Source organism: Cornus florida, unplaced genomic scaffold (assembly GCF_030987335.1).
Source record: "Cornus florida cultivar Cherokee Brave unplaced genomic scaffold, ASM3098733v1 CherokeeBrave_3.0.0_Hap2_Chr04, whole genome shotgun sequence".
Taxonomy (NCBI): Eukaryota; Viridiplantae; Streptophyta; class Magnoliopsida; order Cornales; family Cornaceae; genus Cornus; species Cornus florida.
This window is the reverse complement of record NW_026775574.1, coordinates 25,742,511-25,768,551: the sequence shown is the minus strand read 5'-3', so window position 1 is coordinate 25,768,551 and position 26,041 is coordinate 25,742,511. Positions and strand designations below refer to the sequence as shown.

At 34.4% G+C, this 26,041-nt stretch overlaps 1 protein-coding gene across 4 annotated transcripts; it reads right to left on the bottom strand.

The window, feature by feature from the left end:
- On the bottom strand, positions 1–20,867 carry LOC132303017 (uncharacterized). 4 transcript variants are annotated; one of them, XM_059800033.1, is made up of 10 exons: positions 20,287–20,739; positions 20,108–20,191; positions 14,695–14,752; positions 14,196–14,589; positions 13,786–13,982; positions 13,588–13,677; positions 13,374–13,481; positions 13,024–13,293; positions 12,606–12,918; positions 1–63 (listed from the first exon to the last, which is right to left on the bottom strand). In XM_059800033.1, exons 5-10 carry the CDS (start codon positions 13,834–13,836, stop codon positions 53–55), a joined length of 843 nt encoding a protein of 280 aa, XP_059656016.1. In that variant the 5' UTR covers positions 13,837–13,982; positions 14,196–14,589; positions 14,695–14,752; positions 20,108–20,191; positions 20,287–20,739; the 3' UTR covers positions 1–52. The 4 variants fall into 4 exon arrangements, with proteins under 4 accessions (XP_059656016.1, XP_059656015.1, XP_059656014.1 ...); XM_059800032.1 differs by having other exon boundaries at positions 3–63; positions 13,588–13,680; positions 20,287–20,736; XM_059800031.1 differs by lacking the exons at positions 1–63; positions 12,606–12,918; positions 13,024–13,293; ... (3 more) ...; positions 14,196–14,589; positions 14,695–14,752 and adding exons at positions 16,111–18,578; positions 18,670–18,709 and having other exon boundaries at positions 20,283–20,867.
- Positions 20,868–26,041: the final 5,174 nt, after the last annotated feature.

Sequence of the window (26,041 nt, the reverse complement as noted above, 5' to 3'; positions counted from 1 at the left end):
CAAAAAATATAGCGGCAAAAAAAAAGGGAACTGTAACCCGCAACCCGTAATCCTAGCTTTGACCTACAAAGATAGTTAAAGTAAGAGAATTAATGTAAAGCATTATTATAAAGGTATTTTGAAAGATCTCCTCTTCATCTTAACTCAAGCAAAGCAAGTATTAATATGGTCTTAACTCAAGCAAAACAAGTTCAGTGTATCAAGGAAATAATCCCAAAGCAAGTATTAACATGTACAAGTACTTTTGAATCAAGTCCAAATTACAAAAGTTTAGTATGAAATTGTCCTCGTACAATATTTGATAAAGCATGCAAAATCACAAAAAGATAATTACCTCAAAATGCAATGCAAGTCAGCTCATATCTAATTCTTATTAATTAATTTTATAAAGTGTATAAGTTATGAGATCCTCCTCCAAATGAATAACTTTTGGCACATGTTTATACTAATGGAGTAGCTCATTCCAACAAACATATGATTTTTGGACGAAGTAATGATCAGTTCAAACTTACCTCGAAGCTATACTAGCTTCACAAATTATGTGTGTCGCAGCAACTTTAGAAGTTGAAGAGTTGTCTTGTATTCTCATTTGATTCCTCACTTATTCATAAATCTTGAACGATTTTTGACTAATTGAAATGTGAAGAGATGCTTTAGTTTCAATTCACCGATCATATTTGTCCTGAACAAGCAATATTTTTTTTGCTAATCTTTTAATTGATCATTAAACATGATATGATTATGCGAAATGTAACCTATTAGAGCTTCAACAAGTTTTCCTTACAAAAACCACAAAATTTGGTTATGCTTAGCTAACATTGAATCTCTATCCCCTCTTTTTGCAAATTTCCTACTCTCAAACTTATAGGGACTGATAGTCCCTTTGAGCTCTACATATATCAGATGAGTTATGTAGGTGGTTGTTGCAAATTTCCTACTAAAAAAAAATGGCAACTTCTTAGTGAAGAGAGATCAGTAAATACTATAGAGAATTCTCTACTGTACTTAATCAGATACTGGAATTATAGGCTTCTATAATGCTCATTCAATAAGTTCGACCTATATAACATAAGGACAGTTTTGAGCAAACCATACAATAAGAGAAAGAAGATTAAGTAATTAAGCAAAATAATGATCAAACCACTGCAGTTGTCATACATCAACCACAACAAGATCTTAATTAAGAATTTCAAAGACAAATACATGTTATAAACTAAGACAAAACAGCAAAAACAACCAATTAAATCTTAAAGTTAATCAACAATCTAATTATAAACTTTGTGGTTGCCTAGCTAGCTTCTTTACATATAGCTTCTTATTGTGTTTGTTTATCGAACTGAAAGAAATTGCTTTGATTACTTCTCACTTATATTATATATTTATCTATATATATAGGGGTTTCGCTCTACATCAAAACTGAAACACTCAAAAAAAAAAAAAAAATCTATGCTTATTGTGAACCTAAACGATTAGTGTATTAGTGTGAGAATATTCCTATTGTATAACACTAATGCACATAAAATGGGCACTTCTCTGTCAAAACATAGGAGTATTGTGCAAATTCAATAAGGTAAATAGATACTTATTTACCAAATTAAAAATGATAATTTGATTACTATGATTTGATAATTAAAGATGAAATGTCATTAAGGAAAACCTAAATATTGTCGACGTTGTAATTAGAAATTTAACTTTTAATATCGATATAAAAAAAAAAAAGGTTAGTGTTTTACTTACTGAAATTACTCACCAAATATATTTATTTTTTAAAAAATAATTTTTTATTTCCATTTTCTATTAAAGAATTAAAAATCTCCTCCATTAATAACCCACCAACTCACCCAAAACCCTTCCAAAGGCTCTGTTACGAAATTCCCAAAATTGACCTAAAATCCCAAAAGAAAGAAAAGAGAAAAGAGAAAAAAGGAAGTAAAGAAAGGAAAAACTAGTGCCATATATTTCAAAAGCCAAATGTCTTTCTATGTTTTCCAAAAGCCAGTGAATTCCTACCTAACACTGTTAGGATATGTGTGCCCTAGCATAGCAAATTCTAATTTTGGATTGTAAAAGTCATGGTTCCTTATCTGAATATTATTATTAAAGCATTACACAATTGGTGAATGGAATATATTATTTTTCGATTCATTATGGAATTGATTGTGTCCACTTGATTACAAGATATATTTATATATGTATGTAATGGAAATTAATACTATGTTATAAATTAGTAATCATAAATGGTTCAAAGTCGGTAATTATAGATGGACATTTAATTAGTTAAGACTTGAACTGAGTCCACGATAGATTGAGATATATTGCGAGAGCTGTCGTATATAATTGCTCTCTATCACAGTCATGGCTTTTGACTCTCAAGCATGAGAGAAGTATAGACTCTTTTATTAATTAATAATTACTTTGATTTGTTCGGCGGATACCTCGGGATCCTTAGATCGACACTTTGGGTAGTTATATAATTAATAGTTAGAGGTCTATATTCTCAATATTTGCATCAGTGCTATTTGTATTTATTTTGTTTTGATTATGGTTGATCACAAATTAAATTCAAAGGCCTTCGTATGTTTTAGACAAATGTTTTATATATATATTTATTAAGTAAATTATTATTTTTGTCAAATAAATATTTTATTGTGATCGAGCCGGAAATAATCAAAGGTAACAAAATAATTATATTAATTATGTTGTCGGATTGATGGCTTTAATTATCCGATAAATAATTAAGCATAGATGGGTCAAAGTGCAACATTGACTTAGAGGTTATTTACTATTTAATTGGAATGCAATTAATTTCTTTTAGTGGAATAGAAATTAATTTATGAATTAATTGAATTGGGTCTATGGTTTAATGGACCGAACCAATTATTAATTTATAGGAGCCAAGAAAATAGTAAGCCCAAAAGGATTCTCACCAATAGCCCAAGTTGATATTAGAGTTTTGTTAGAATTGAGAAAGTTGATTTAGAGATGGAGAATGATTTATTGTTTCCTTATTCTTATTTTTATTTTGCTTATATATACATGGGTCCATGGATATTTTAAGTGTGACTTTAAGAACAAGAAAAAGGAATACACTTTCTCTCTCTAGATTTTAGGGTTTGTTTTCTCTTCTAAAGGAGACTACAACAAGCCTAGATTCCAAGGTCATTCATTAAGGCATATTGGTGATTCCTAAATGGAATATTATAATCAAGAAGAAGGAGAAAGGATCTTGTTAAAGGGATCTACAATAAGTGAGAACATTCACTTTAGAGGAAAGATTAAAAGATTTACTCAGACCTTTGATGTAAGTATTCAATCTGTTTATTGAATTATACATCATCTTTTATTTGTCTTTGCATAAAACTTGTCTCTATGTGATGAATCAAGATCCATGATTACAAAACCCTCAAAAGTTTTTAAAAACTTGCACGTTTCCCAACAGTGGTATAAGAGCTCATGGTTTGATTCATTACTAGAGATCATGCGTTTCTAAAAATCATCTTCATAGATCCAAATCATATATACATATATATATTTATTGATGTATGTTAATGTATGATTTATTATATTGATATATATTGACTCATGATGATGTATGTATAATTGTGAATGGATGATGACGTGTGTTTGGGCCATGGATGAAGCTTATAGGTATATTTAATGTAATTTTATCTTTGGATGAATGTAATTAAGGCTTTGATTTAGCCGTTTGAAAATTCAATGATGTAATTTAATTTTTTCCATTGTATTTCAAATTGTACGTATTTATTAAAGCCATGTAATATTCATCAAATGATACTATGAAGCTTCAAGAAGGTTATGCTTCAGTAATTTTCTGGAATTTTTTCGAATTTTTTAGAATTTTTCTAGAATTTTTCGAGGCTTAATTTAATTTTCTGGAATTTTTTAATATTTTTCTAGAATTTTATTAGCGATTTTCCGGTGACCGGAGGCTCGCCAGCGACAAGAGGAAGCACTGGAGGAAGACAAGGGATCCGGTACATCATGCTACACAAGTATACTGTGCACTCAATTGAGCAGCCATTGGATCAAGTCAAAACAAGAGGAATAATTCCATGTGGCGTGAGTGAGGTGCATTCAGCACCTTGGTGATCAAGCTAACGCATGTGGAACATGCGCCAGCACTAAAAGAACCTGCAACGCGCATGGCAGTGCGTGAGAGCGCGTGCCACGCGCCTATTGTGATCACCAGCGCGTGGCAGCGAGTGAAGGCGCGTGCCACGTGCCTGTTGTGGGGTCCTCCGGGCTTGTTCCAAGCGGCATTTTACTTCTCCTAACGCGTATCAGCTTCCTATAGGTGTTTATAGACTATTGAAGGACGTCCGTACAATAAGAATAGTATTTAAATGTTAAAAGCTGAATCCATTGGCCATTTAAATTGCTTCTGTCTGTGGTTTGATTATTTATGTGATGCATGGAATAATTTAATACTGATTATAATTGTTCATGCATTGGATCCATGATTTTTTATCTAAATGGCTTGATTTATATTAATTAAATTATGAAGATATATTGGATTAGATTGTTAATTAATTTGAGGGCATTTATTGGGAAACAAAAAAATTATTTTTGTAAATTATTTTTGCCTCAAATTAAATATTAGTGAATCATTTAAAATCCATATATTTTCTAAATTTAATTGGATTAAAATCAAGGCATTTTTCATGCATTAAATCATGAATTGAAAACCCTAGTTATATATTATTAAAAAATTGAGTGGGAGCGGGGATTTTTATACATTACCCCATAGCCTTCGTAATTATAACCATTGTGATTAGATCTTTAAAAATAAGGCCCCACGCATGATTTAAAGAGTCTAGATTACAAGAATAGTTGTCTCACGAAAATATATTTATTCAATGACCATTATAGTTAGATCTTTAAAAATAAGGCCCTACGCATGATTTAAAGAGTCTAAGCTATAAATGGCAATATATTTAATATTTGTTTTTCCATTAGAGCATTAATTACGTTATACACTCAATCTAAAATCAATAGTATTAGCTCCCCAACGGAGTCGTCTATACTAGGTGATTTTAGAAAGGGTAAACCTAATCGGGAATTATTTCATATATAGATAAGGCATTGTCTAAAGAGATATGGAAATAATGAGTTGTTCTCGTCAATAAGCAATAATGAATTCCGCCAATCGGATAAGTTATTGGCATATTGATTGTCTGATTTTTCGTGCAATGTGGTTAAGGAACCCACAATTAATTAATTATTTTATTCTTGCATAATTATTTTTATTCACTTTATTTATTGTATGAATGCTTTTACTTTCAGATTTATCATGACTAGTCTATTCAGTCCACTTGCAAACATACTAAAAGAAAATTGATTAACTAGACCTAATTATATCGATTGGAAAAGGCAACTAGATATTGTACTCACATATGAGGGGTTGAATTATGTGCTTACTACTCCCAGACCTTCTCCACCTTTGCCTGAGGATCCTCCTGAGGAGCATGAAGTTTTTAAGAAATGGAATAAAGCAGATGAGATGACTAGGTGCTACATTCTTGCTTAACTCTCGAATGTACTCCAAAGTCAACATCTTCAATATCTCACTTCTGCAGACATCATTCTTAACCTCAAAGAAATGTTTGGGCAAATTAGTAAGAGTGCACGCCAAAATGCTATGACAAACTTGATGACCATCAAGATGGTCCAAGGTACTTTAGTTCGGGAACATGCTTTAAAAATGACTGGTTTTCTAAATGAACTGGAGATCCTTGGATGCAACTTGGATGGTGAACTTCAGGTTGACATGATTATCGCTTCATTGCTAGACTCATTTAACTCTTTTAGGGTTAATTATTCTATGAATAAGCTTAAGTACACACTCGCTGAACTTCTGAACGAGTTGGTAACCTTTAAAGGGATAATCAAAAGTAAGGGTGCATCTATTAACTACACTCAGTCTGCTGGACCATCCAAGAGGAGGGGCAAGAAAAAGAAGAAGGATGGTGCCAAAACTGTGGTTGTGCCAAACAAAGTAATCCAAAAGGATAAGGGAAAGAAGAAAGTGCGGGTTGAAGGCGAAGGAAACTGCTTCCATTGCGGTCAAACGGGTTACTGGAAACCTAACTGCCCAACACTTCACACGCAAGGCAAAGGAAAAGGTATATTCATTATTGAGGCATGTAATATGGTTGAATCTATAGATTCCTGGTGCATAGATTCTGGAGCCACTAATCATGTTTGCAATTCATTGCAGGGATTCCAGGAGTCCAGAAGCCTCAATGAAGGAGAGATATACTTGCATATGGGATCTAATGCCAAGGTGGAAGCTAAAGAAGTGGGAGTGGTTCATATGCAGTTTAATAGTGGGAGGAGTCTTATTTTAGAAGATTGTCTTTATGCGCCAAATGTTAGGCGCAATTTAATTTCAGTTTCTTCGTTGGTTTGCAAAAACTATATTTTTAGTTTTGAAAAAATGTTTTAATTAAATTAAATGGTTATGTTATAACTTCTGGTGCATTGAAAGATAATCTATATGTTTTAACTCCTAGCTCATATCAAATGCAAAATTATGAATTAAATGCAACTTCATCTAGATTAAATGTTAAAAGAAAAGTAGTTTCTCCAAACTCATTGTATCATTGGCATCTACGATTGGGTCACATCAATCAAAATAGGATTCAAAGGTTGGTTAAAGAAGGTTTATTACCTTGTGTGGCAGAGGAGCCTATGCTAATTTGTGAATCTTGTATTAAAGGAAAGATGACTCGAAGGGCTTACTCAGGCAAAGGATATAGAGCCAAAGAACAATTAGAGTTGGTGCACACAGACGTGTATGGTCCTATGAACACCCAAGCGAGAGGAGGGTTTGAGTACTTCATCACTTTCATTAATGATTATTCACGTTTTTGATATATTTACCTAATGCGACATAAGTCAGAAGCTTATGGAAAATTCTATGAGTTTCAGGCGGAAGTGGAGCGTAGATTAGGTAAACTTATCAAAACACTTCGATCTGATCAAGGAGGTGAATACCTCTTGGGGGAGTTCAAGGATCATATGGTCAATGAGGGTATTGTGCGCCAGTTATCTTCACCTGACTGCCCTCAACAGAATGGAGTGGCAGAAAGGAGAAACAGAACTTTGCTTAACATGGTTAGATCTATGATGAGTTTTGCTACATTACCTTTATCATTTTGGGGATTAGCCTTAGAATCAGCGATGTACATTTTGAACTGTGTTCCATCCAAGTCTGTTTCAGGAACGCCATATGAGCTGTGGTTTGGACATAAACCTAGTTTAAATCACATGCATATATGGGGGTGTCCAGCACACGTGCGTAAGAAACATGCAGATAAGTTGGAAGCAAGATCAGATGCATGCTTATTTGTTGGCTATCCTAAGGGCACTAGAGGTGGATTATTTTATGATCCCAGGGACAATAAGGTTATTGTCAGCACTCATGCTGTTTACCTAGAGGAGGATTATATTATGAACCACAGACCTAGTAGCCAGATAGTGTTAGAGGAGATGGTTGGCACATCAAATATACCCCCTGTGGACACACCTAATATAAATACTGAGAATGATGAGACACAAGAAGTCCCTGTTGAATTACCATCATCTAGTACATCGATTCCTGCACCGGTTCTTCGGCGTGGTGGGAGGACTATCATTTAACCCGAAAAACTCACGCTTTTGGGTGAGGTCTATGAGGCCATCCCCGATAAGCATGAGTCGGACCCAATAAGCTATGCAGAAGCGTTGACCGATATAGATGCGAATCGTTGGAAAGATGCCATGAAATCAGAGTTGGAATGTATGTATTCTAACAAAGTCTGGGATATTGTAGAACTTCATAGTGGGGTTTAGCCCATTGGTTGTAAGTGGATCTACAAATGAAAGAGAGGAATGGATGGGAATGTTGAGACATTCAGACCTAGACTAGTTGCCAAAGGCTTCACTCAACGTGAAGGTATTAATTATGAGGATACATTCTCACCAGTTGCAATGCTTAAATCTATTCGCATTCTTTTGGCCATTAGTGCTTATTATGACTATGAGATATGGCAGATGGATGTTAAGACGGCATTTTTAAATAGCCATCTTGAACAAGACATCTACATGAGGCAACCAGACGGTTTCGTGGTTAAAGGTCGTGAGGACTGTGTATGTAAGTTGAATAGGTCTATTTATGGACTTAAACAAGCTTCACGCATATAGAACATTTGTTTTGATTAGGCAGTCAAATTATTTGGCTTTGAACAAAACGTGTTTGAACCTTGTGTTTACAAGAAAAAACAGGGTAATGTCATCATGATTCTCGTTTTATATGTCGATGACATCTTACTCATTGGTAATGATGTAGAGGCTTTGTCATCAGTTAAAAGGTGGTGGTTCAATAAATTTGCGATGAAAGATCTTGGAGAAGCAAGCTATATTCTTGAGATCAAACTTATGCGAGATCAGGTTAAAAAGAAAATAGGCTTATCTCAAGAGTCTTACATTGACAAAGTTCTGATCAGGTTTGGAATGGAAAACTCTAAAAAAGGGTTTTTGCCATTTAGACATGGATTGGCTGTTTCTAATGACCAGTCTCCCAAGACTGATAAGGAAATTGAGCAAATGAGGCGAGTACCATATGCTTCGGCAGTTGGTAGTCTCATGTATGCCATGGTCTGTACCAGACCAGACATCTGCTACTCTGTAGGGATTGTCAGTAGATATCAGTCCAATTCTGGACTTGATCATTGGTCAGCTGTGAAGAATATCTTTAAATACCTTAGAAGAACTAAGAGTCTCATGCTCGTTTATGGAGGTGATGATCTGGTTCCAGTCGGATATACGGATTCTGATTTTCAATCACATCCAGATGCCAGGAGAACTACATCTGGATATGTGTTCAAGTTCAATAGAGGGGCAGTTAGTTGGAAGAGTGTCAAACAGGGTTGTACTGCTGACTCAACCATAGAAGCAGAATACATTGCAGCCTCTGAGGCAGCAAAAGAAGCTGTTTGGTTGAGAAACTTTCTAATTGAACTGGAGGTTGTGGAGCATATAGATCGGCCTATGACGCTTCATTGCGACAATAGTGTAGCTATAGCACAAACCAAGGACCCAAAATTTCATAAAGGAACAAGACACATTCAGAGGAAACATCATGTGGTTCGTGATATAGTAAAGCAAGGAGATATACTTGTGGTCAAGATTGCATCGGAACATAACCTTACTGATCCATTCACAGAGGCTTTACCGATCAAGATGTTTGATCGTCATATGGAGAACATGGGAGTTAGATGTGATTCGAATTGGCTATAAGTGCAAGTGGGAGCTGTTAGGATATGTGTGCCCTAGCATAGCAAATTCTAATTTTGGATTGTAAAAGTCATGGTTCCTTATCTGAATATTATTATTAAAGCATTATACAATTGGTGAATGGAATGTATTATTTTTCGATTCATTATGGAATTGATTGTGTCCACTTGATTACAAGATATATTTATATATGTATGTAATGGCAATTAATACTATGTTATAAATTAGTAATCATAAATGGTTCAAAGTCGGTAATTATAGATGGACATTTAATTAGTTAAGACTTGAACCGAGTCCACGATAGATTGAGATATATTGCAAGAGCTGTCGCATGCAATTGTTCTCTATCACAGTCATGACTTTTGACTCTCAAGCATGAGAGAAGTATAGACTCTTTTATTAATTAATAATTACTTTGATTTGTTCGGCGGATACCTCGGGATCCTTAGATCGACACTTTAGGTAGTTATGTAATTAATAGTTAGAGGTCTATATTCTCAATATTTGCACCAGTGCTATTTGTATTTATTTTGTTTTGATTATGGTTGATCACAAATTAAATTCGAAGGCCTTCGTATGTTTTAGACAAATGTTTTCTATATATATTTATTTAGTAAATTATTATTTTTGTCAAATAAATATTTTATTGTGATCGAGCCGGAAATAATCAAAGGTAACAAAATAATTATATTAATTATGTTGTCGGATTGATGGCTTTAATTATCCGATAAATAATTAAGCATAGAGGGGTCAAAGTGCAACATTGACTTAGAGGTTATTTACTATTTAATTGGAGTGCAATTAATTTCTTTTAGTGGATGAATTAATTGAATTGGGTCTATGGTTTAATGGACCGGACCAATTATTAATTTATAGGAGCCAAGAAAATAGTAAGTCCAAAAGGATTCTCACTAATAGCCCAAGTTGATATTGGAGTTCTGTTAGAATTGAGAAAGTTGATTTAGAGATGGAGAATGATTTATTGTTTCCTTATTCTTATTTTTATTTTGCCTATATATACATGGGCCCATGGATATTTTAGGTGTGACTTTAAGAACAAGAAAAATGAATACACTTTCTCTCTCTAGATTTTAGGGTTTGTTTTCTCTTTTAAAGGAGGCTACCACAAGCCTAGATTCCAAGGTCATTCATCAAGGCCTATTGGTGATTCTTAAAGGGAAGATTATAATCAAGAAGAAGGAGAAATGATCTTACTAAAAGGATCTACAATAAGTGAGAACATTCACTTTAGAGGAAAAATTAAAAGGTTTACTCAGACCTTTAATATAAGTATTCAATCTATTTATTGAATTATACATCATCTTTTATTTGTCTTTGCATAAAACTTGTCTCTATGTGATGAATCAATATCCATGATCGCAAATCCCTCAAAAGTTTTTAAAAACTTGCACGTTTCCCAACAAACACATCCCTACAAATTACAAGATAAACATCAAAATCTGCTAGTACACGAAAACATCTTGTGGCTCCCTATTTTCACCTCTAAACAACGTCGGGGTTTAAATTTGATAGTAGTAGCAGTTTCGACAACAAGTGAAACAAGAATATGGAAATAAGAACACGGACCGGAGAACAATGAATAGGACATAACATATTTCAAGATTGAAGGGGTGTGTGGTGGTCTGATTTTTCTAAAAACCTAGAGAGAGATACTCTCGACTTCGTTCATAGCCTTCTGTAAGATGATCTCATGCTACAGGAACCAGTGGTTACTCTAACTTACACCTAACTTTTGAGTATTAAAATTCTTAATCTAGAAAATATGAAACATGCAACTGACAGAGGTGTTTGAGGCATTTAACTACTGATTTTATATTATTATCACCTTTGTTCTTTCATTCTGGACTAATCTATAATGCTAGTCCCACTTTTATTTTGTAAGAACCTTGCTTTAGATTCTTCCTTCTTACACGAGATCTTGTAAGTTTTTGAGCAACCCAAGAGTCTCATGTGATCCGACCGGTGAATCGTTTTGATCATGTCTTGATGAAGAGTGAAAATTCAGCTTTCTTGCGTGACTTGAACCCTAGATGAGTTCTTGTGCCAAAAAAATATATATACTTTTAGTCTCCCTCTACCAACTAAACTTTCACTGGGCAACTTTGATATAAACTAGGGACATAATATATTAAAATTATTTATAAAAATAACTATATATTTAAAAACACTTTCAAACACGAGCAATTATCTCCTGTAGGTGCTAGGATGTATTATACTAAAATGTTATGGCTGTTGAAATATATCTCTATGTGGTCACCATCCTAGGATTTTAAAGTTTTATCCAAAAAATATTTGAGTTTGATTGAAAATATATCTAAGCAGATTCTATTATATATTTTTATGTTCATGTAACTGTGGTGACCTCATTTCCTTAATGCTTTCTCCTCTTTAGGAAACATTTGTTACTGATATGACATACATTTAAGGAAAATGGAAGAAGGTAAGCTTCAAGATTAATTAGCAGCTAGCTTAAAACACTTGCAACAAAATAAAAAAATAAAGAATCATAGTCGTATTATCAAGCAAAAAAGAGAATTTCTGATCAATCTTTTAAACAATAGTACTCACATTTATTGAGTGCTCAAGCTATCTATCTGATCAAAGTAGCTCACTTGAATTAATTGATTTGATGGATTGAACCACCAATTTCCACTACACTGAATTTCTGTTTATCAAAATATCAATTAAGTCACCTTTTTGGGAGTAGAGTTGCAGAAGATTTTAAACAATCCATTAACATGGAACCTAATTGTCCTGACAATAGTTACTCTTTTCTCATTAGCTACCCACCAAATGGTCCCTGCTTTTAAAACTTCTCTCCTTATTATCAAGCTTTCCATAAATCTGAGTTGCACACAGTACACACACCTACCTTTGATAAGTCTAGCTTATATAAATCTGAGTTACACACAGTACACACACCTACAATAATGGGATGACAAAAATAAGTTATTCTAGGCTTCGAAACAACAAAGACTGGAGAGACTTGAACAGAGGTACCTAGAAAAATATAAGTCAACTAGCCTTTTCACAACGATTTGGGATTAAGTTAATTTTTTGTACTACGCTTGTGCTATCTTCATGTTTTTTCTCCTGAATTTTATCTATTAAATATGAAAATGGTCACTTAAGGCACGTGACCCCCTATACACCACAAAATTGGTCACTTAAAGGCACGTGACCCCCTATACACCACAAAATTGGTCACTTAAAGGCACATGACCCCCCTGAACATGAGTATAAAAAGCATTAAAAATGTGTAATCATAAAAGAAATGCGTCACTTACAAATTTTGATGTACTTGATAGGCCATGCAATTGAAAATCCTATAACATATGCGTCTTTCAAATCAAAGCCACAAATTTCAGGCCTATATAAAGGCACACTAGAATCAATGAGATCAGTGATCCACACTCTCCAACAGTCAGAACCAAGTGGAGCAGAACCTATGAGAGAATCTGGATCCACTGAATCAATCATACCCTTGGCGACAACGGTTTTTGTCCCATGAAAATGCAATAGCTCACAAGACTTGCCGACCAAATCTTCAGGAGGAGAGACTTGATGTGAAGCAATGGGAGAGGACTGGTTGTTAGCACTCTGTCCAAAGCACAATAATGTAAAAAAAAAAAGAGTAAATAATGCTTCTCATAATTAGTATTATAATTAGAGAGATATCGTATCAAATTTATAGAGATTTATTACCAAAGATTGAATTAGTTGCATCACTTGATCTTGCCTTTCCTCTGGTCTTTGGAATTTCTCATTCATTTCTTGATATTGTTGTTTCAATTCATTAATAGTCCTTTCATATTTTTGAGAAGCACCATCATTCCAGAGATTCAGTGATGTCATTGTTACCCCAAACCCAAGCCCTCTCACTCTTCCTCCATGTTGAGGACCTATTACAGCGGTGAGTGCATCATCACTATATCCTGAACTCTGAGTTGTCCTGCTATACTCTTGCATTTTTTTCTGAAAAAATAATATTTGTAAAGTATAAAATGCATATAAAAATAATTAGCTACTTAAACTAAAAGGAAAATATATCTTACCACGGTCTCCTCCACCGTTTCATTTATATATGTGTCATCCTTTCTAGTATGCCATGCAATCCACACGTCGACTCTTGAAATTGCATCGGGTGTTTTTGATTTCTTTTTCTTCATTAGAACATAAATGTAATTACCATCTTTCTTTAGCATAGTTTTGAGCATTTTACCAAGTCAAACAATGATGAAACAAAGCATTAAAAAGTATCGACATTACCAACTTCTCTTTAGTCCCACTATATCTTGATCGACTCATTGTGTGCGAGGTTTTATTTTTAGCCTGCAACTCTTGTTGTTGTTTCCTCAGCTTCTATAAATAAAAATTGAAATTTTTTAATTTAAATAAGTCATTGAAAAAAAAAAAAAAAAAAAAAAAAAAGAGGGGTAAAAAAGACATAGAATTCTATATACTCACAGCATGCTGCTCTGATAAACGCTGTTGGGCAAATCTTTCCCACTCCTCCATCGTGGGCACGTTATGAGTTGTATTTGTCGTGGATTATTTCCCACCTTTAGCAACCTCTTTGTATAATCTGACTTGTGTTTGCGCCAGGCAGCTCCCATCATTTGAAATGCGGCACGGGAATGGCTGTCGTCAATATCAAATTATTTCTGTAATGAAATGACAATATTAAAAATCAATCAGCCTTTCTCAGCATTATCACAAGTGTGCCCATAGTTTAATTAATCTTTATCTCACCACATAATTGAACACTCAAACCAGACTCTAATAATACATAAATTTGAAGGAAGCGTCAAGCAAGAATATTTTAAACTAAATTATGAATATGAAAAAGATTAGTGAACAAAAAAAATGAAATATACCTGTACATTCTCCTTCCATATCTCTTGAAACATATTGTTTGGCACTTTCTTCCATGTTTCAATAGTTACGGGCACCATCTCCCGTGCTAGTACTGGAAGGGCAGATTTGTATTTAGTACCAATTTCCCCAGTTTGTTGTCTCCTGTAATTAAACTCCACACGAGCCCTCTTCGGTAATGACTTTGTAAGACCCGCTACAGTTGACTTCCCCCTACCTTTTTTTTTTATCACTTGTTGCTTGGTCGTCGCGGTTAGGGACTTGATCATCAGAAGTAGGTCTATGAGCAAAGTTTGAACCCCCATCAGAAATGACTAAGGCTGAGGGTGTACGCTCTAAAGAAGCTTGAATTGATTGATACTCCCTTTGTTGTCTTTTCTCAACCCCTCTGGATGACTTCATTTCAAGTACATGCAAATCAATTAAAGAAAATATAAAACCAAAACACACCCTAAGTAGAGATAGTTAAATGAAAAAAATTCAAAATCTATTGATGCTTACCTCAGCACGTCCAGACATAATGAAAGAACCTGTTTACAAGCTTAAAAAAATGCAATACCTGGAATGACCAAAATCAGCAAATCACATTTTTTATCATCTTAAAGCAGTTGCAAATAATATAAACTTCATTCTACAAGACATAGAATAAATTGTGTACCAATTTAATATTAATAATAACTACAAAATGTTCAATCTCATGAAACAATAAGAAAACATTAGTGATAGCAGGAAAGAACCCTAGAGAAAAGAGAAATAAAAGCCACTAGTTCAACTCAGGCAAGCAAAATCATATTTCATTAATAGATCGATAAACCATATTACAAACAAAATAAGGGACATAAAAACCAAAAAGTAAAACTAAATTCTAAACTATTATTTCCTCACAATCATCCCGTACATATGGACAATCGTCGTCACAAACAACTGACTCAAGCCCTGATATATCTAGAGGAGGATAAGGCACATCAACATTGCCTTCAAAATCCTCCAAGTCATAAGATCCCCTAGGTGGTGCTTTAAGTACAACATACCAACTTGAAGTTTCGGTATCTTTAGAATAAAACACTTGCTTAGCCTATGATGCAAGGATAAACGGATCTCTTGCAAATTAACTTTGACCTTCTTAAAGGTTCACCAATGTAAGCCCTTCCTCAACTTTGATGCCATTTCTAATATTTGCCCAATCACAGTGAAATAACGGCACTTTAAAAGTGCGATAGTCCAACAAAATTATTTCTTTCAGAACGCCATAGTAAGATATTTTTTGAATGACTTGATTTGTGTCTCTTGCACTAGATCGACAAATAGTTTCAGCTTCAATTGTAACCCCACTATTTTGTGTGCTTCTCTCGACATCCTTGGTGTGAAATCGTTGCCCATTCACAATGTAGCCAGTATAAGAAATTACTTCCTCCCTAGGCCCACGTGCAAGCCACCTTAACGTACTTGAAACATTGCACATTGTAGGAATCACAACTTTTAACCAAGAACTGAAGGTCTCCATATGCCTGTTTTGTAGTAGGTGTTCATACCTTGCTAGACGACTGTCAGAATTCTTGAGTTCCGCCAAATGCTTTCTAACATTTAAACAATATGGTTATGAATGTTTCTAATTAATTGTTATAAATAAAATAAAATATTAGTAACATCTTACTCTATGTATGGTAAGACCTCATCATTGTTGAATAATACATAACGGTGAGCAATGGCTAATAGATCAGCACGATAGGTTTTTGAAATTCCTTTAGATATATGGTGTCCTCCTTCCATACCCTCACATTCAATATCTTCATTCCGAGATTGACGAACACCTATTTAAGCTGGTTTATTCATATGCTCACTACAAAATCGAATGCACTCTTCAACCAAATACTTTTCTGCTATGCACCCTTCTGGTCTTGCTCGATTCCTAACATATCATTTATAAAATTTCATATTCCTGAATACAACGAGAGAAACTTATATATATATATATATATACATTAAATAATAATTCCAAGCACATATTTAAAAAAATTTATAAATAACATTACCTCTCAAATAGATACATCCAATGAAATTGTACTAGTCCACAAAAAATAGTTTCTCGTGCAAGATGAACGGTAACGTGTACCATCATGTCGAAGAAAGATGGTGGAAAAAACCTTTCAAACAAGCATAAAGTTTCCACAATTTCATTTTCAAGTTTTTCTAATTGTTTCCTATCAATCACCCTTTGGCATATTGCATTAAAAAAGAAGCATAAGCGAAATATGGCATTCTTTGGACCTTTTGGTAATGATCTACGCAAAGCTATTGGCAGTAATTGTTGCATAAGAGCATGACAATCATGAGATTTTAGGCCAGTAATTTTACATTCATCCAATGCTACTCGTTGCCCAATATTTGAACTATAACCATCAGGTAATTTCAACTGTTTTAACCTTTTACAAAATTTGACCTTCTCTTCCTTCGTTAATGTATGGATTGCTGGTGGCAAGTGATATTTATTCCCTTTCTCCTTTGGGTGCAAATCGCTCCTGATGCCCATTTTTACCAAATCCATACGAGCCTTAAGTCCATCCTTTGATTTTCCTTTTATATTTAATAAAGTGCCGAGAATACTCTCACAAACATTTTTTTCAATGTGCATTACATTCAAATTGTGACGGATAGGTAATACCTAATATTAACAGCAAAAAATAATTATTAGCAAGAAGTGTGAAGTCCTAAAAGAAATATTAATGGCCAAAGAAATTACTGGTAAGAATGAATTCAAATTTCGTACATCCCAGTATGGCAACTCAAAAAATATAGATTTTTTCTTCCACGGCCAAAATGGGTCTTTTCCTTCTTGGGATTTCTCCTTCTCTTGGGGAGGTTTTCTTTGGGACCTCTTCCGCTTATTGGAAGATTTTTCTTGGGATTTAGGACTCTTTCCCCAATTATTTTTAAAATTCTTTACACGGTCAAAAATTTCTGAACTAGATAATATTTTAGGTGGCAGCCTGAATTCTTCTTTTCCATCAAACTATGCTCTCTTCTTTCTAAATGGATGATTGTATGGAAGAAATCGCCTATAATCCTTGTACCTATACACAGTCTTCTGACTACATGGCAACTGTTGAGAAGATGTGTCATTAGCACACACTGGACAACCACACTTACCCTTTGTTGCCTGGCCAGCAAGATTTGAATAAGCTAGTAAATCATTAATTGTCCACATCAAAACCACTTTCAAATTAAACATGGATTTAGTTAATGAGTCATAGATCTCAACACCTTTTTCCCACAACTCCTTTAAATCTTTAATGAGTGGCTCCAAAAACACATCAATGTCATTCCCTGGTTGCTTTGGTCCTTAGATCAACAATGTCAACATCATATTCTCTTTAGACATGCATTGTAAAGGGTCAAAATTGTATACAACTAAATTCACTGGCCAACAACTATGTTTACTGCTAAGGTCACCGAATGGATTAAACCTATCGGCTGCCAGCCCAAGTCTCAAATTTCGAGGATCTGATGCAAAATAAGGCCACTTTTTATTTATCATATCCCATACAAGTGAATCAAATGGATGTCGCATCTTTTTATCTTCACTTTTGTGAGTCGAATGCCACAATATTTGCTCCGCCTTTTCTTTTGATCGTAATAACCGCCTAAATCTTGGTACTATTAGAAAGTACCATAACACTTTAGCCGGAACCCCTTCTCTAACCACATTAGACTGCGCATTTGTTTTCCACCGTGAAATACCACATTTAGGGCATGCATTCAGATCCTTGTTTTCTTTTCTAAACAAGCAGCAATCATTGGCGCACGCATGTATTTTTTCATACCCTAAATCAAATTTCTTCAATAGCTTCTTTGTTTCATAAATTCCCTTAGGAAGACTGTTATCCGATGGAATCATGACACGAATAATGTCAAGAAGCTCATCATATCCAATGTCGGATAGGTTATGAGCAGCTTTATGATTATATAAAGTAACTATTACTGACATAATTGTAAAAGTCGAGTAACCAGGATATAATGGAGTTTCAGCGTATTCCAACGCCTGTTTGAACTCATCCTCTCTATTTCCACTAGTAGGCTCTGTATGAGCATTGTCTTTACCATAAAAATTATATGCATCTCTAAACATCTCATACGTCTCTGGTATTTCCACACCATCATCACCATCGTTTTCTAAAGTTGCACTCCGATTCTCTCCATGTAAGACCCATACAGTGTACTCATAATTCATTCCTTTTATCACAATGTGCTCAGACACCTTATCGAAGCGTTAATATATTGAATTTTTACAACGGATACATGGGCATAAAATGCTTTCTCGATTCCCCGCATTAAGTTTAGCCCAATTAACAAAATGTTGTGCTCCAGCTTTATACTCATCTGAAGCTCTACAGTCGAAAATTAATAAAAATATTTTTTATTATCACAAAAATGATAAGAACAATGTCTATGAGTAAGGTTATTTAAAGTTATAATAACCTGTCATTAAGGTGCATCCAGCCTTTATCCATTGATTATCCTGAGTAGCACCGTATTGACATTAGCGTTACCATAATTAATAAGACATTAGCATAATTAATAAACCTCTCATTTCTTTATCAATATTTTTCCAATTTCCTGGATCATTAATGTAAAAAGAAGATTATCATTCTCATTCATATATTCTTCATTTATGAAATCTTTAAGTTCATTCACATTTTCTTCATTTTGATTCTCACTCCTATCTTCATTCATTAAATCTCCATGTTCATTAAGATTTTCTTCATTCACCAAAAGATTATCATTCTCATTCATATATTCTCCATGTTCACTCGGGCTACACATATAGATGGATAAAAAGAAGACGAAGAAAAGAAAAGAAAAGAAGTTTAATATAAGAAAATTCCAAGTTATTGCAAACTTGTGCTTGTTAGAAACAACACAGGGCTAGTGTCGTGGCATAATCATAAACTATCCAGAATTGACAATGAGGCCAATTTTACTAATCAAAATTGAAATAAAGAAAAATCTTAAAGATTACACAACACAATAAAACCTTAAAGATTGGCCAATCAAATTGTGTGTTTTACCTAATCTATTTATCTAGAAAGTTTGATCATCCACCTAAGAATTTGATGAACTTGATAAAGAAAACAAGTTTCTTCATCCATTTATTTAAAGTAGAGCTAGTAAAATATCTATTTTAAGTGATTAATAGAGTCATTTTCAATACTACACCAATTACATATAGAGGACCAACCGTATTCCCTAAACTCGTTTTCATTTCCATGCTACTAAGACTAAGATTTTATGTGTATGATTTCTTAGCATAATCTGGGGTAAAACCATGTGTCATGATTCTATGGGCATGTAAATGTATCAAGTGATTGTTTAATTGACTGGATCAACATGAATTTCCTTAAAAATATTTTCATGTCAGTAAAATATAGCATGTATATGTAATGGAAAGTCCATTCAGCTGGTCTATTTTATGACTTTCAGGGTCATAGAACAGTTGCAATGAAAGTAGTTACAAACTTTGTCTCCAAACTGGCTACATTAGTAAGCTTATAGCTTATGATTCTCACTAACACAACTATCCCATTAATAGAATTTGTGTGAATTTGGAAGGCTGCCAATTTGGGATTTAGGCTGAAATCTTTTTCCTTAATATTTTTATAGCTTAATCAATATATGTAATTCAGGTTGTATTCCCTCGATATATGTAATTTAACTTAGAAGTGAAAAAGGCATATTTAGTTATAAAAACGCCTGTAAAACCCTTAAAGATTGGCTAATCAAACCAATAAAACCCCAAATTACAAACCACATTCCCCAAAATCAGAGTCGAGAACGAGAATAGAGATGGAGGCGATTAGGGAGGCTGAAATGATTTGCCCTAAAAATATTTATATTAAATAATTGAAGAATGACTTACCAGTATAAAGGCCTTCAGATTGTTCAAGACTCACATTCAACCTAAATTTACCAATTAGTCTTTCAAATCCTGCAAAGGGAGATCCTGTTTCACCAAATAGGATTTAGTTTGCAAAACAAGAATTACAGACCTTGATTAATTGATTTAGAAAAAAATAATAAATCAAAACCCATACATACAAGTTCGCAGCTGCAAAGAGATGGCTTGAGAGTTGAGAGACAGCGGGAGAGACGCTAAAACTTGCGAACGGCGAACCCAATCGAACTGGAACAACGGGATTTGGAAACTGAAGGTGGGTTTTGATTTTGAACAATAATATATGACATGTCGATATGGGTTCTAATTCTTGTAGATTTTGTAGTTTACAGTTGCAAAGACAGAGAGAGGGCAACTTCAGAGCAGAGAACGAGAGGAGAGATGGAGGTGATTTAGGAGGCTGAAATGAGGAGAACGAAAATAGCAGAGATGAGGCGATTAATTAGGAGGCTGAAATGAATTGCCCTAAACGTAATTTTAATCGTGTGGTCTATGTACGTGCGAGGCTATATATATTTCTGTTTATAAATTTTTTTTATTTTTTATTTTTTCTTTAAGAAGGGCGCGATTTTAGCCCGCCAAAAGTAAACCTCACTTTCTAGCACGGTTAATGGTAAACCGTGGTGAAATAATTTCACATTCTACCACAGTGCTTTTATAACCGTGGTGAAATATACACTTTCTACCACGGTTTCGAAATAACCGTGGTAGAAGACACTTTCGAAACCGTGGTAGAAGACACTTTCTACCACGGTTATATAGAAAGTGTATATTTCACCACGCTTATTTCAAAACCGTGGTAGAAATGGCGTGGTAAAAAACTTTTTTTCTTATAGTGAGAACGGATCACTAGAAGGCTTAGATGGATAGAAGCGTTGATTCACGCTTTGTATCAAGTTCCATTTGGTAGAAGCGAATATGGAAGTGGATGCTCTCAACAACCGATATGATATTTAAATCTTTCGGTTAGTGGTTGAGTTATCAATTGAAGTTTTTAGCATTTGTAAGAATAATACTTGCTATTACCAAGGTAATTAAGGAGGTGAACTTAAAATATCGGAGCAAACCCTGGAGGAGGTATTACCTTACTCAGATAGAGTTTAAGGTACTGAAGGAGGTTTAGTCGATTCTATAACAGATGTTATGGAGGTCGGAGTGACTTAGATGTAAAAACTTATATTTTTTTTTCAGTGCACTCAAGTGGTTATAGGTTACGTTAAGACATCAAATGTTAGTTTTGGTGAGCTAGGTTAGGGACATGTACATAACTGTCTCTCAATGGAATACCTGTTAGAAAGGTGAAAGATTGATAACTGGATATCATTGGAGATTTTTGCTATTCCTATATCAAAATGGGAGTAGGACTAATCAGGAGTGGATGGGTGGTAGAAATTATCAACATTGATTATAATTTTAATTTCATATAGATTAAGAGTGGTGGATTGAGCAAGTTCGTTTGTGGACATTAATTCTATTAGTGTTCACTTTAGAGATTCATATCAGTTCTATATTGCACTGATAACGGAGTTATAGCGTGTGCTTATCCATTATCATAGACAAAAAGTGCTATGTCGAAGGAACTTTCTAAAGATGTTGGAGTAGCAGCTATGCCGTAATGACTCGGTAATTTCCTTCCTTTTCTTTTTCCACAGAATTTCACGGATAAATTTTTTTCGTTGAAATTTCTTGTCTAAGTTCAGTTTCTCATCGCTTAGTGTCATCTCGAGTGCTCAGAAATGGTTTCCGAGTCTCTTTCCTTTGGATTGACAACTTCCTTTAAGGACCGAGTCATTTCCACATTTTTCATTTTTTGACACTATTTACTTTTTGTCTTTTTCCTGTTTGTCACTTTATTGACACAACCTCGCTTTAGGTGTTCGGTTTTGCTTCCATTTTTGCATGCACTCATGATATATGATTTCTTTGAAATGTGTATTTCTATTTTCTTAGAAAAGCATGCTAAGTGTTTACTTTTCTTGTAAAGGGTATGGATGCATAACTTTTTTTGTAATAGTCTTAACTTGTGGGGTTTTGGTGTAATTATGTAAAATAATTATTTTTCGTCTTAGGGATGATTTTGTAATTTAATTTGGAAGATATTTTCAAAAAGGACCTTTTTGCAATTTTCTAAAAGTGTGCCAAGTGTCACATTCTCATTGGTCTACTTGTTAGCATTTGTGTGGGGACACTTTGATGCCTTGGATGATGACATGTGGAGGATGGAGATTGAACCACTTGTTGACTTAGGATAGGTGCACTTGTTGGCTTGGATGGTTGACAAGTGTAGGTTTAGGATTAAGCCCACAATGGATGCTTGGATTAGTGACAAGTGTATGCTCCAAATTAAGTCTTGCAATTATTTTTGGGCAACTTTGGGATTATGGTTTTAAAGAGGGATTTTTATGCAATTGACCAAGACTTGTGTGTATAGACCATGGTATAAGATCACAAAGTGAGTGAAGGATTTCTAATTCCTCCACTCACAATTCATCTCATTGTTTCATTCCCCCCCCCCCCCCCCCCCCCCAACAAACACCCTAGCCACCATTAGAAGAGCTTGATGTTTAAGCTTTGACCTTGATTTTTGAGGCCCTTCCACTCACCTTTGACCATGAAGCTTAGAATACTTTTTGTTCCCCTCATCCTCCTCTACATAACCCTAGAAGGGTTTGCCATTTTGTGTTAATTTGCCTTCGATTCAAGGGGAACTGTAATACCCCTAATTTTAAAAGGATAGTCTCGGCATTTATTTATTATTTTTTATTGTATTTTTCTGTGATTATTTGGTTTAATTATTTTATTTAATTGTTTACCTATGTGACATGTATTTAATTCGTATTTATTTATTTGTTTAATTGCATTTTATTTTATTTTATTGATTATTTTATTTAATTGTTTATTTAATTGCGTTTTAATTATTGGATGTAATTGTTTTCTTTAAATAGAATTAATCATTTTTCTTGAAATTGATTTAAGTGTTAAATGATTTAATTTAGTATAAATGGATTTTCTATAAATAGAGTTTTATGTTAGTAGGATTAATTAAGGGTTTTGGTTTTAGAAGTCACGTATGTAGCCGACATAATTAAGCATTAATTAGGTTTCATATGGGCCGACTAAGGATTTAGTTTAGGGTTTAAATTAAACTAGGGTTTTGTGTAAACTTATAAACCTATAAATATATCTGTATAAGGCTATCAAGGGTTTAGAACCCTAACCACGTTGTGGAAACAGAAGAAACAGAGAGGAGGAAAACCTAAGGGGCGCCGGGAAAACTTAGAAGAAAGACGTTGAGATTTCTGAACCGAGTCTCACAGGCAAGTTTTATTACTAACTCTATCTCTTTGGCCTGTGTTCTTTGCATCTCTAATTTAATTCCAGGAAGAAATAAAGCTAAATTAATTTGGTTGTAATTATTTGTTTCAAACAGTATGGGTTCTTGTAGGTATTTTCCGTTCGTGATGAAACTGTTTGTGCTTGTTCTTGTTTTAATTAAATTTGATTAACAAGTAATGAACTTAAATAACTTTAAAGCACTTTGGGACTTAGTTTTAATCCATAGGAAACTTGGGTTGGAGGAACAAAGTTGCCGGAGTTGGAGAAGAAGTTGAACAGCTTGTTTCCTTGTAGGTGCATGTTAACCGTTTTTAAATTATTTTGTTTAATTCTTGTTCCCACTGAATGTGATTATTAATCAAGGAAGTTAATTAACTTTTGAACACTCAAGGACTTAATTTTAATCAGCAAGAAATTTGGTTTGGAGGATCAACACAGCCGGACACTGCCGGAATTGGAAAAACGACGCACAGGTGAAGGAGCCTGCTCTATTTCAAGTAGAGCAAGCTCAATTACAAAGTGGAGCAGGCTCTACTTTGTAGTAGAGCCAGCTCTACTTGGTAGTGGAGGCGGCTCCTTTATGCATTTTTTCATTTTTTCGTTTCCAGCCCAATTTGGTTACAGGGGTTGGTTTTCTATGGTTTCAGTTGGGTTTGGTGATGTCTGTGGGATGTATGGGGGATGCTTAGAGATAATTATTAAGGTCCTAAGAGCTGTTAATAAAATTATTTACTTGGGTAGCTCAGATAGTAGATGGTTTAAATGAATTAATACACTGGCTAGAGTTAAAGTTTCTGTTAGAAATTTTCTGAGACGGATAATATAATTAAAACATGTTTCACTGCTTATCATGATCATGTACTCAAATTATATTTGCTTTGGATGAGTTGGTGTCAAGTGATTTAGGTTTTAAACAAACTTAGCACTACTGGATTTTGGGAACATTATAAGTTAAGCACGTATATATACCTACTGTAATTCGTGTTTTGATGTTTTCATGATTACTATTAGTATCAGTTGTTGGAGTTATTAACTTAGTTGATAATTACTTTAATTTCTATACTATCAACTGTTAGAGGTATGGACTTCGTTGATGTTTACTCTAAATGTCTGTAACATCGACTGCTGAGTATATTGAATACTATTTTGAATTAATCTTATCACTGTATCAGTTTTTATAGAACAACCTAAACTATGTAGGTTTATGTACATACTGTGACTATGGGAATTGATGCTTACATTAACATTGTTAGTATCAGTAATGGATAAAGCTGAACATGATTATATATATTTATAGTTGACTGTGTTCCTAGATGCTTATACTATGATTTTAGTATCTGTGATGGAGATATGGATTCAGTTGAGGTCTACTTTATTATTGGTATTATCAACTGCTGGATGATGGGATGGTATACACCGGTATGGGATGGTGGTAAACTAGGGACGGTTTGGTTCCAAAATGCCAAAACCTACCTACTCTAGATTAAGAATTGGATTAACTAAAAGTTAAGTCCTATTGATTGTAGTGTCATGGCAACAACTAGTTGAGCGCCACTACTAGGATTCCGGATAGATTTTAAATATATTGTTATGGTACCTCGATATGAGCTTGAGTCTCAGGATCGACGGTTAGGGAGCGTATATGCATTGGGATGCATAGCTGGATACGATGGTTAGAGGTGTACCCTGTTAAGGTTTAGGTACACATGCCCACTTCATGTGCGTTTTAGCATGTTACCTCTATTCAGGTTGAGACCGGCCTATAGTCCAGTGAGAGTCCTTTAGTGTGACTATATATATATTTACGGACTATTAGCTATTGTTGAATTGTTTAGGATATACATGCGTATCGGGCCTCTGTTTGGATTGTAGTAGTATAGAACTTGCGCGTGGGCCTGACTCACTTCTATTTTTCAGGTACACGACAGTTCCAGACTTAGACGTGTTTGTGCTGAGCAGAGGTCTCTATTCACTCTTCCGACGATGTAGGATTCTCTCCATAGTTTATTTCTGGATGTTTATTGCAGTTGTTTTAGTTTCCGGTTGGATGTTGAATAGGGGTCCACTAGAGATGGATTCCCGAGTTGTAAACTGATGGAGTTTTGGAGTTTGGGTTTGATGGATTTTAATAATTATAATATTTTGCGGATTCTATTTTTAGTTCCTTTCTGCTTTAATTTTATTTCTTAATTCATTTTGTATTCCGTGTTCATTTTAAAATATTAATTGTTTTATATTCTCTCGGGCTCGGGCCTGGGCCTGATCAACCCGCGTCTCGGATCTGAGGGGTATCACAGTTGGTATCAGAGCACTCCAGGTTCAAGTGTCTCTAGGATGTTTTGTATTAAGTCTTCCGCATAGCATTTCCTCTTGATTAGAGCTTAAGTTTAGGATTCGTTGTATTCCTTTATGGTTCGTTTAGAGGTTACTAATGTCAAGTTTATTCTGTAATTGCAGAATGTTTGGCACCAGGAGAAGGATGAGGGCCGCGATGAAAGCAAAGAAGGGCCCAAGGCCGAGGAAGGTTACTCTGGTAATTCCCCTACGAAAGCCGATCAAGAA